At 44.6% G+C, this 12,500-nt stretch overlaps 1 protein-coding gene across 1 annotated transcript in view; it reads left to right on the forward strand.

Moving 5' to 3' along the window:
- The window catches only part of myo16 (myosin XVI), a 156,174-nt gene extending 151,815 nt beyond the window's left edge, over positions 1-4,359 (forward strand). Inside the window, exon 35 of the mRNA XM_042084692.1 lies at positions 978-4,359. Within this exon, the coding sequence (XP_041940626.1) occupies positions 978-1,154 (177 nt within the window). The 3' untranslated portion in view covers positions 1,155-4,359. The remainder of the gene's footprint in view (positions 1-977) is intronic.
- The last annotated feature ends 8,141 nt before the right edge of the window (positions 4,360-12,500 follow it).

A 12,500-nucleotide genomic window follows, 5' to 3' on the forward strand; every position in this document is an offset into this window, starting at 1 on the left:
GTGTGTGAGTGAGAGAGAGAGAGGGAGAGAGAGAGAGTGTGTGTGTGTGTGTGTGTGTGTGTGTGGTCAGCTCCTCCTCTGGTATGGATCAGAGGCAATGGGGGGTCCTGCTTTCTCTCCCGACGCCTCACAGTTTACCAGCTGGAGATGATTTGAATGTGTTTCATTGATTTGTCCTACCCATTGATTGATTCAGCCAAGTGAACAGCTCACGCTTTGCAGATGTGTGTGTGTGTGCGCGCACGCACGTGCCAATATGCGAATATGTTTATCTATGAGAGGGCATGGGTATTGTGCATTGATCCAATCCACACACACACACACACACACACACACGGCAGAAGGTCTGTGTCAGCTTTCGAAAAATCTGTTCACTCAAGAGATGCTCTCCGTCGCTGGATCCACGGCACAGTCAAGTCCCCAGTGGATGGAGTCAACCTTCTGCACAGTTTTATCTTTTATACATCTGATGTCATGGGAGAGAAAAACAAACTGCCTCTTGGTAGATAGGGGTCAAGCTTTTCCCTCCACTATAGAAATGGAACAAAATGAAAAATGGAGCTTAAAAGTATTTTTAGTGTTCATATTCTGTATTCTGGTGAGCTGCTTCAGGAACACATCATTGTTTTGCCTTTTTGCCCAGATCCCCTCATTTTTCTGCTTGTGTCAGTTGATGTAGTCCCTGTGCTGCTGCTGCTGCTGCTGCTGTGCCCCATCCATGCTTCCCATTCTCCTGTGGTGGATGTCATGTGATGGAACTAATCAGACATTGACTGAGTTGATGTGGTACTTACGGAACATTTACATTTTCTTGGTTTCCCTTCTGCTCCCACTTTTTTTTCTCCCTCTCTCTCCACCTCTCCCTCTCTCTCTCACCCTCCCTCTCTCTTCTTCTCTCCACCTCTCCTCCCTCTCTCTCTCCCTCTCATTCGCTCTCTCTCTCTCTCATTCTCTCTCTCTCTCTCTCCCCCTCTCAGCTGCTGCAGAGGCTGCGTGCATGTGAGGAGGATAGCGCCGCCCTACAGGACCTGCTGCTGTGGCGCCGGGCGCTCTGCGAGTCTCGGCCGGACTGGCAGCACCTGCTGCATCCCCACACGTCCCCCACCATCCTGCTCAAGAACAAGGCTCACATGAGCAAGAAGGCCTCACCCTAGTGGCCCCAAACAGACACCACACACACACACACACACACACACACACACACAAACACACAAACACACACACTCCACATACAGACATACATCCGCCCAGGACTGATTGCTATTGGCCCATCCTCACATGCTCCCGCCTACCTCCTGCAGGTCTAGTTTGGGGATTGATCAATCATTCAGATGTGGGCGGGGTGGAATGTGGGGGCGGGGTCAGGTGATCTGGCTGGACTACTGGGTGAAAAGAAAGAGAGAGGGACACAAAGACTCTCTTTCCTTCTCTGTCTCTTTCTCTCTCACTCCTATCACTCCATTCTCCCCATATGTTTGTTCCTATTATGTTTGAAAGACACAGATGAGAAAAGGTGTGTGGTGTGTGTGTGTGTGTGTGTGAGGGGTGGAGGGGGTGGTAGTCTCTCCAACCGCACCTACGGCTGAGTGGGACCAAAAACAGCATGGCGCCTTGGAAGGCCCACCACTGCCAGGCCTCCATGCCCAGGGATGGAGCTTCGTCACTGGGCTGAACCCCCTGCTTGACTGGAGCTCTCTCCCACAGACCAAACCATCATTTCATATGAGCGCCTTGGGGGGGGGGGGTCAAAGGAGCATCCTTCTCACCTTAAGAGTCATCATCATCAGCACATACCTCCTGCATCCAGTGTTCCTCTCTGTTGCTGTCTTCAGGAGTTAGTGGTCAGTGTTCGAGAGCTTGTGACCGTAACTGGTGCTGAATTACGCCGAGATGTTAGTGTGACGGGCATCTTTGAAGTTTACAAAAACATGAAAGAAAAGCAAACAGGAACATTTACATGATATTTGTTGTGGGCAGATGTTGTGTCCTCTGACATCTGGTGTGCTCAAGCTTTGTTTTTATTATTGTTATTACTATTATTGTTTGTGTGATTGTTTTTATGTATTTATGTTTTTGGTTTATTTGCTTCCAAGCGATGACTCTTCTTCAGGTTAAAACATGCGACGCAGCTTCGCTTTCAGGCTTTCCGCTGGTGCTTATATGACCATCTGACTGGTCTGATTCGTTACCCTGACAACCCCTCCTCTGGTTCCCCCAACACACACCGTTCGTTTCAGGGAAACTTCAGAGAATACCACAAGGTGCACTTTAAATACTTTGCGTGCCACCAACCAACCAACACCACCACCAGCAGGACCCTCTTCATGCCTAGCCAACATCACGCAGCAGAAGTGTAGCTCAGCACATATGCATGCACACACATACACACACACACACACACACACACACACACACACACACACACACACACACACTCACAGAGCCAGAGCCAGACACACCCCTGCAGATATGTATTCATTGCTAGTTAGCCTCTAAAGATGCAAGTGAATAGCTTTTAGCTTTTAGCTCATTAGCTTTTAGCTTTAGCGTGTGAAAAGGCCCATTGAGCAGCAGTGAGTAGAGTCCTAGCTTTGTCCACTATTGTCCACATGCTACAGGTGCATGGGCCATCCCACACAGTTGCTTTCCCAGCACTAAATACACACCAACAAGTTATTCTTTCAAGTGGCAAAAGACAAAAATACATAAGACACTGCACATGCAGGCATACATACAAATCAAACACCTTCGACTTCAGATGATGACCAAGCTCAAGTGTACAGACAATATCCCTCACTGTCAGTTCTAAACCTGTGGAACTCTTCAAGTTTTTGTTTTTGTTGTTGTTGTTCAGTATACAAAAAAGTTTGCCTGTCTGAAAAGAAGAGACGAAAAGAGAATATGCATAAAAAAACAAGACAAGATTCTTTCATCTAGTTCATCCAGAGTCTATAGGCACATAAGACAAGAAATATTTAGACTTTCCTTTGCGATTGACTCTTGTGGAAGGCCCTGTCAAAACCCACTCATGGAGAGCCACCAGGAGTCCACTGGATCAGTATCCCACAAGGACTCACCCAATCCTGGGTAGCTACAGCTCGTTCCAGGGGTTGCACTTCTGGAGCTCATGGCAGGAGTGTGAATTCTGCATAGAGCAATGGGATCAGTGGAAGAACAATTGGAAGGCTCGAGGTTTATCAACCGAAGGGGAGTGGAGTGAGGAGGACAGTATCAATGGACGATCTGCCATGAATGCAAGGACATAGAATGAATGTGAGGGCTTACTGCAATGATAGAAAGGGTGCATTAACTGCAAGGGGTGTATTTTTGAAATGTGAATGTTCTCTTTTATCTTTTTTCAGGGGGTGGGGTCTGTAATGAAACTGAACGAATGAATGATTTTCAGTCAATGAATGATTGAATCCCAACCCCTAGCAGTTTGTCTTTTAATGTTCACAGAACGTTTTTTGTCTCTCTCTCTCTCGTTTTAACGTTCCAGCTTTGAAGAGAAAAATGTCAACTTCAGTTGCACATCATTGCTATGAGTCAGAAAAAAAAAACACTTCTGTTTCACTGAAAGGAAACACTGTCTCTGTTTTGCAATACATTGCAAATGCACCTTGATGAAAAGTACATATTAACATTAGACTGCTGTGACACCCACATTACTGAGTCATGTGAGTGGAATAAGGAAGTTGAGTACAATGGGGATGGAGATTCACCATCTGGCCACACACAGTGTCACTATATGTGTATTACGTATCTCTGTTCTTCTTGCCATAGACTTCCTGTAAACATATCAGTAGTTTACAGTTGCCATGGGTTTTTTGATAGATCAACAACCCTTGTCCTTACTCCCACTGCTCACATGATTGAGATAGTGTATGGCCAGTTACTGAACAGTGCGGCGCACACGCATCAAATGGCATAACCCCCAGACCGGAAGTGATGTCATCTACATCTGCATCTCGGGCGCTTGTCTTAGTTGTCTTCCCCGGTGCTGTTGACTGTGACAGTGTCGATTCCCACAGGAGGTTGGCTCCTAATGGCGGAGCTGCAGCTCTCCAGTCTGAAGTGCCCTCGGCATCTCCTGCTGGGTTTGTTTGCGTCAGCGCCGCTGATTTTCCTGAGATGGGAATCAATCCCTCGCCAATACTCATCTAAACGGCTCATTGGCTGGAGAAGGTGTGTAATAAGCATGTTGCACATGCACGGTGAAAGATGCCATTCTACACTCAGACCCCTGAGACCCAGGTTAATCGTAATTTACACTTAAAACCAGCTCGACCTTGAGCACAAGCGTGACGTGGGCAGAGCAGAACAAGTGTTGGACACAGTTCAGGCTCAAGAACGCACACACATGACCATGTGCTCCACTTCAACTGCTAGTATTTACAAGCCCTTTATTCCAGTGCTATCAGCACAGACCTCTAAGCACACCTGCTAGCGCCAGCATTCATTTGTAAAGGGTTTATAGACAGTTGGCCCTGTGTGACAGAATATTATATTTGATGATCAGTACAATACAATACTGTGGTGACTGTGATAAATAGCACAAATTGGCCCGTTTGACCTGTAATTCTTCAGGTAAAAGGGGCACTTCTACTCCCACTATATTTAAAGTGCACCCTCTTGTAAAACAGGGTTATGGTGGGTAATGTAAGTAACATTCTTTTGCAAAGGGAAAAAAAGTACAATTTATTTAGAATATTCTACAAATTAAAAACAGTGAAAGTGTTGGTTTTTGGTATTGTAAGCATAAGAGAGAACAAATATTGGTCAGAAAAAAAAAGATATGTAAATGGATTTTATTTGTCTCATCCTTAAAGAAAGATACATGCTTCTGTAGTGCATGAGAGCGTTCTGTCAGTCCTCTCCACCTCTCTCTTTCTCTCGCTCTCTCTCTCTTTCTGTGCAATCCTCATGTTCCGTTGTGCTATTCAGTAGAAGTATTTGGGCATTCTACCCCATATGCTTTTCCATTGCTATCGGTGCTGTTTAACTTCCCCCCCCCCCCCCCCCGTCAGTCCTCCTCCACCAAGAGCGACATTTTTTAAAGTCCCCAGGGGGGCATGTGGCAAGACCACCTCGAGTTCCACCCACACTGCCCATCCTCTCTCCTCAGATAAGATGACTTATCTTAACTGGAGTTTTGTCCAAAGTGAGAGGATTGTAGTTGTCACCCTTGGTGGTCTTTGGTGAAGTCAGTGGATGAGTAGATGAATAGAATAGTAGAATCGTATGAGCAAGACTTGTAGCCATTTCTACCAACGCGCCTCTCACCAACTGAGGGGTCTTCTCGCCACCCCCAACCCCTCCCCCCCTGCTCCCAAAAGAGTCTCTTGGAGACATTTTGTATGCTGTATCTGCCATGATGGATGTTGCCTTTCATAGTGATGTTTTTAAGTTCCTTTTTATTTCTTCATTTTATTATTATTATTATTATTTTTTATTTTATTTTTTTGTAAATTATATAGAAATACTCATAACTTCCATGCAAACGTGTTTGTTTGGGGGTGGTCGGCGGGTGAAGGGAATGGGGGAAATGATATGTATGTGACATATTTTCTTTTAAAATGTTTTATAGATACCTGTACAGCAATAAAGCACAACTGTGTCAGTCTCTTGTCTGTGGTGTGGTTCACTGAAGCAGAGCGAGGCTGATCCTCTTAACAGATTAACACAAGGGTCCTTTTCCCTCAGCTTGGCATCCGCTGATTGGAGTCCAGCCATGCAGTGGCATCATATGTGCTTAATGTACTCCGCAAACAACTCCTCCACTTCTGCTCACATCGCCAAGGAACTTAGTTAGGGGAGCCAGTGGTGGATGGACAAAGTTAGTCGTCGATTACTTATGAGTGGAATGGGGCAGGTCATTGTGTGTGGCAGATGTGGCTGACTGGATATACTGATGAGGAAACCAGTGCAGGGCTGTTTGTTCTCCTTTTTCCATTGGAGACATAAAAATTATGATTTATATGGAGCGCTATTTTTGGTCCCAATGTCACTGTTTAAAGGCTGATTTATTTTACCCGAATTCAGCTGTTGCCTAATTGCCTTGTTCCAGTAATGTGTCCAAGACCATCAATCCAGGATCTCTGAGTAAAATGCAGTCACAAGACATAAACATTTACCACAGCACTTTCAATATTGCATGGTGGTTGAGATCAAATTTTAAACAACACATTTTTTATTTAGGATAAATAGGATAAATATTTAGGATCAGGATTTAAACAACACATTTGGAACTACAGTTGTACACTCCAAGATTCTTAACGCTCAGTATAGTGTGTAAGGGTCTAAGCCAATCCATTTGAAAATCCTCTTCAATGATTGCCGGCCTCATTCCATTTGCATACTTGATTTGACCTTCATCCCCCCTTTGCGACTGCTCGCTATATACACCTTCTGTAAGTCAACCTCATTAACCGCCATCCCCTTGCCATTGCTTATTCCTCGTCGTATTACTCAGTCTCAAATCCTCTGGCACACGAATATAAGAGCATATTGTTTTGTTCTTAAGATACAGAGCTGTAGGTCAGTCATCTACCTCTACCCCAGTAACCCTGTTTAAGACAGACAGTCGGTGTTATTTCGTCATATGCTCAACGCTTGCAGGAGTTCCATACACAAGTGTACTGTCTGGCAGAGATGTCCTAATGCCACACACAGCCTTTTACACACATGTAGGCTAGTGGAGCATGTATTGTGTATTCCCTAATGGTTGGAACCTTGGGCTTGAAATTCAAAAATATCATAATGATTGTTGAGGTTCTTAGAGACCATTGCCATTCAGAAAGTGGAAGCCCACCACATACTCACGTGTTAGACTAATTAGAAGTATTCATCATGCATTGTTCTTACTGTAATGTTAGCAAAAGAGGGAAAGGTGTGTATGTGTATTAATTAACCCAAGGTCTCAGAAACCGAGCCTGCTTACTGGAAAGGGAGAGTCCTTTCCCTTGCAGTGTACTGCAAGTATGGTGAAGGGACTTAATATTGCAAGCAGAGTACTGTATGTTTGATGTATGTGAGTGATGACAGGGGGTCATGAGTGCTGAGGAGTGAATGAGTGCAAAGTCAGTATAGTGTGAGTTCAGAGTTGGGAAATGTTTGAGAGTGCTGAGGAGTGAATGTGTGCAAAGTCAGTATAGTGTGAGTTCAGAGTTCGGATGGCCTGGGGATAAAAACTTCTCCTGAGTCTCTCAGTTCTGGCTTTGTGACTACATAGGCGTCTTCTTGATTTCAGCGGTAGGAATAATCCATTGTTAGGATGAGAAGAGTCCTTCAGAATCTTTTGGGCTCTTAGGAGTACTCTTCTGGAATAGACATCTTGTAGAGCTGGGAGTTGAGTTCTTATAGTACTTTCAGCTGAGCGCACTACTCTCTGCAGAGTACTACAATCTCTAACTGTGGAGTTCCCATACCAGGTGATGATGCTACCAGTTAGAACACTCTCAACCGCTGAAGTGTAGAAGGCCTTCATGATGGATGTAGAAACTTTGAATTTCCTTAGCTGACGAAGGAAGTAGAGTCGTTGTCTGGACTTCTTCAGAACATATTGAGTGTTAACAGTCCATGTTAAGTCTTCAGTAATGTGGACACCAAGGTATTTAAAATTTGTGACTCTCTCTACAGGTTGCCCGCTGATCATTAGTGTGGTGTAACTGTAGTTCTGCTGCTGCCTTCTGTAATCCACTACCATTTCCTTGGTTTTATTGATATTCAGTGTCAAGCTGTTAGATTGACACCACTGTGCCACCTCATCATCCTGATCCAAGTAGAGCTGTTCATTGTTGTTACTAATCAGGCCCAAGATCACTGTGTCATCTGCAAACTTGATGATGGAGGTATGACTACTGTTGGCTTTGCAGTCATGTGTGTAGATGTTGTACAGCAGTGGATGGTTAATGTGTCAGATGTCAGACCCCCCACTCTAACCACTTGTGAACGGTTGGTGAGAAAGTCAAATATCCAGTGACACAGGGTGGTGTTCAGTCCTAAGGCCTTCATCTTTGTGACCAAGGTGAGAGGTACTATCGTGTTGAATGCTGAACTAAAGTCAATGAACAGCATCCTCACATAATTCCCATTCCCCTCCTCCAGGTGAGTTAAGGTGGTGTGCATGAGGTTTGAGATGGCATCCTCTGTAGACCTGTTGGCTCTGTAAGCAAATTGGAGGGGGTCGAAGGAGGCAGGGAGGGATGAGCAGATAATGTTTTTCACAAGCTTCTCAAAACACTTCAACACTGTAGACGTCAGGGCTACTGGGCGGTAGTCATTCAGACATGATGGACTTTTGTTTTTCGGTACTGGAACAATAACAGACTGCTTGAGGCAAATAGGAACTGTCTCTTGAGCCAATGATGTGTTAAAGATATAAGTGAACACAGGGGCTAACTGAGCAGCGCAGGATTTCAAAACCCTGTTAGAAATTCCATCCGGTCCAGCAGCTTTTCTACAATTAACCCTCCTAAAGGCATTGCTCACATCGACCTCAGAGACACAGAAAGGTGCATCCTCATTTGCTTCACATTGCAGCATAGTGCAAGATAGTCTGTGTTTTTCATGTCAAAGCGAGCATAAAAAGCATTAAGTTCATCAGGGAGGGCTTTACTCACATTCATCATAGGAGGGGACTTTATTTCAAAGCCAGTGATGGTTCGGAGTCCTTTCCACACTTGTGCTGGATCACCCTCCAAGAAATCAGCTTAAACTTTGTCTCTATAGTGCCGCTTACCATCTTTAATAGCTCTACATAAACTATATGATGCTGCTTTGTAATCCGTCATATCCCCTGAAATAAGCCCAGCATTATAAGTGATGGTGCGTGTCTTTAATGCCATTCTCACTTCTCTATCCACCCATGGCTTCTGGTTAGGGAAGCTTCGGATCTTTACAGTTGGGATGATGGAATCAGTTAGCATATTGATGTAACTCAATGATACTTCCGTAAACTCATTGATGTCAGCAGAGTTCATCTTGAACATCTCCCAGTCAACATCTCCCTGTCTTAAAGTCTTTCCAATAGGTGGAGCCTATATGCTCACATGCATACACTGGGAATAAGATCAGGTCAACCACCATCAAACCACTTTTCTCATATTCTAACTGGTTCCATATGGTTATATATTTTGTCACAATTTGGCAATGATTATTAATGTGTTGAATTAATGTAGTTGTATTTGTGTAGTTGTGAGCAATTGTGAATAATGGCCCCATGAATTACTAATAAGTTTGATGACGTACTTTATGTGCATATAATACATTATGTATATGGAGCTATGGGTTTGATTTGTTTGTTGATTAGCTTAGCACTGCAAGCCACTTGACTGCAGCACCTGCACCTAAGGACTTGAATGCATTTAGCATGGATGAGGCTGATAAATAACTGCTGATTTAGTAGTAGGCTGTTGTGTCTCGTGTGTGTGTGTGTGTGTGTGTGTGTGTGTGTGTGTGTGTGTGTGTGTGTGTGCGTGTGCGTGTGTGCGTGTGCGTGTGTGTGCGTGTGCGTGTGTGTGCGTGCGTGCGTGCGTGCGTGCGTGCGTGCGCGTTTGTGCATGCATGCGTGTGTCAGAGAGAGAGATTGTTGTTTAGATGGTTGTCTAGCACACCCCGGTTTCACAGTTGCCGGAATGGCGGGAACAGAAAAAAAAGTGTAAAAGCTGTCATGCACCTGAGATTTTCTTCCTGATTTCCAGCGTGTGCCCTGAGGACCTCTGGAAGGTGCGGCCCCTGGCCGGGGCTTGTCATACAAGACCGTCCTGATTGATCTCAGACCAAAGGTGACTCAGGAACCGAGTATTCTGATTGGCTGTTTTGGTTAAATATTTCAATATATATTTAAATATAAATGTTTATAGTTAACAACTATTAGCCAGAGTCACAGTCACAGACTGCACCTTATAACTCACTGACTCCCAGCAGTGCACGAACACTGCTACTATGACTATAGATAATCTGCAAAGTTGATCAGGCATTATCCAATGATACCAATTTGATGAATAGTTATTTATAAGTTGCGCAATTTTTAATTGCTTTTAAATTCCTCTGAAGCATCGAAGTGGAATGTGTTTACAAATTATGTGGAATGTAAACTTTGTTTTTCCCGTACAAACATTCAGTACGGAATGTCACTTAGCCGTATGGAATTAGCTAGGGAATGTTCCTCAATGGTATGAGATGTTTTGGTGTGGGTGTTTAGCAGAAGAATGTTGAAAATCTGGATCAGGAATTCTTCACACAAGTCAAAGTAGGCTAATCGCTTGCAATCTTTCCTATTGACAACAAACAAGTGCAGTAGGCTTGTTAATATGGCCACATTGGATGAATTTGATCAGAGAATGAGTGACAAACCTGCTAGGCAAATTTCAACAACTGATAAGAGTTTGTGACTTCTGACGAAATAATGTGACCTCTGTATGTACAATTTGCATATTGGTGAGAATGTGCCTGGGTGTGCCCACCTGGGTGTGGTGTGGGGTAATAATGTGTACACAGGAAGTGTGTATAGTCTGTTCATGTGTGTGTGTCTCTTTGTCCTGTGTACTTGTTTATTGAAATTATGATGTTATCACTATGTGGGAAACATATTATTGGTCGCAGTCTCAATAGGAACACAGCACACTGGCTCCTGTGATTTGACCCCCACGCCACCACTGCACACACACACACACACACACACCAGTCATTTATCCACAGAGACATCTGGATGACTTTATAGCACTTGACCTGCTGGGATGATTTCATGATGTGAAGTTGCGACTGTGCTTCTGCCAAGCTGCACAATTGAATTCATTCTGATTATTTCATTGAATAATTGAATTTGGACTGTTTGTTTCCCTTCACACACACACACACACACACACACACACACACACACTCACACTTACCCCCCTCGCTGCACTGTCTCTTTGTGTTTGGGCTTTCTAAATTGAGTGTGCTCTTTCCCGAGTGGCTCGGCAGCGGTCTAATTTGATCAGAGGTGGCTGGTGAATAGACAGCACTGACCAGGGCCAGTGTGGTCGGATCACTGTCTGGCATAAATGATGATCTCTAGGAGACCTGTGTGTGCATGTGTTTGTGTGTGTGTGTGTGTGTATTTAAGTGTGTTACACGTGTGTGTGTGTGTGTATTTGTGCATAGATGTGCATGGATGTACACATGTTCATGTGGGTTGTTTGTGTGTGTGTGTGTTACGTGTGTCTGTATTTGTGCATGGATCCACGTGTGCGTGTTTATTGTTTGACATTGTCTTTGTCTGTGTATGTGTGTGTGTGTGTGTGTGTGTGTGTGTGTGTGTGTGAGAGAGAGAGAAAGATTTGTGTGTGAGAGGAGTATGTACTGTATTTCATGGTGTTATTCTCATCTGTGTGTACATGTCTGTGTGGTCAGAGGGTGGGTCACTGTACTTATTGGCTCTGATTTTGTTTTCTCTTCTGTGGAACTGAGCGACTCATCACCTCGTCCAGTCAAGCGCTGGCATGGCACATATGACGGAGATAAGGAGATACACAATGTGTCATTCTTATCACGTCATTATGTTCGACACGTTCCCAAATTCTCTGGAATTGTTTGTCACTAGCAGATGTGCCGAGAAATATACTGCTGTGCCAAAGTCTCCCACATCTGTCTTTGGCACCCCACATAGCACAGTTGCCCCCAGAGGGTTCGAGTCATGCCCGGCCTCGGGCTCTGACAACTATACTGACGCAAAACAAACCGAGTCACTCCTTATCCTCCGATTTGACCTGCTTTTACTGTAATAATGACGCCTGGACACTATGAGCATTAATCTCAACAAAACTCTTGGGACTGAGCTGCAAGAACAGGAAATGTGCATTTGTGATTTGAGAGGGTGTGTTCTGGATATTGCCGCTAACTAATCTTTATCAAGAGTCTCTCAGTTGTAGCACAGATAAGCCTACAGTAGAGGTTCTGTTGTGAATTATTACACAATTATCCTCTCTCTCTCTCTCTCTCATTTTGTGTGTAGTCAGCAGTAGTGTTGGAGTACATGTGGGAGACAGAGAGACGAGACACAGCTCAGATCTGACCTCTGCATCTTCCCTGCAGGGCGGTGGCTAACAGCAGCTCTGACTGACAGATGTGGTCATGTGACCATGTGTGTGTGTGTGTGTGTGTGTGTGTGTGTTTGTGTGTGTGTGTGTGTGTGTGTGTGTGTGTGTGTGTGTGTGTGTGTGTGTGTGTGTGTATGTGTGTGTGTGTGTGTGTGTGTGTGTGTCCAGGCCCTACAGTGTCACATGCAGCAGGGCAGGCCTTCCGAGGAGCCCCTGCGTGGGAAGGTGTCACTGGGCACAGGGCAGGATGGGAAATGAAGTCTCTTCATCCATCACTCCTACCGTTACCCCTACTCAGTTATCATGGTGATGGTGGTGGTGATGATGATGACAATGATGATTCATTGTTGCTGAGGATGTATACTGCAAGAAAGATTATAGCTCTAGAGGCAGTTGAGTCACTGTATGGAGACAGTGACA

This window comes from Alosa sapidissima, chromosome 2 (genome assembly GCF_018492685.1).
Source record: "Alosa sapidissima isolate fAloSap1 chromosome 2, fAloSap1.pri, whole genome shotgun sequence".
NCBI classification, from domain to species: Eukaryota; Metazoa; Chordata; class Actinopteri; order Clupeiformes; family Clupeidae; genus Alosa; species Alosa sapidissima.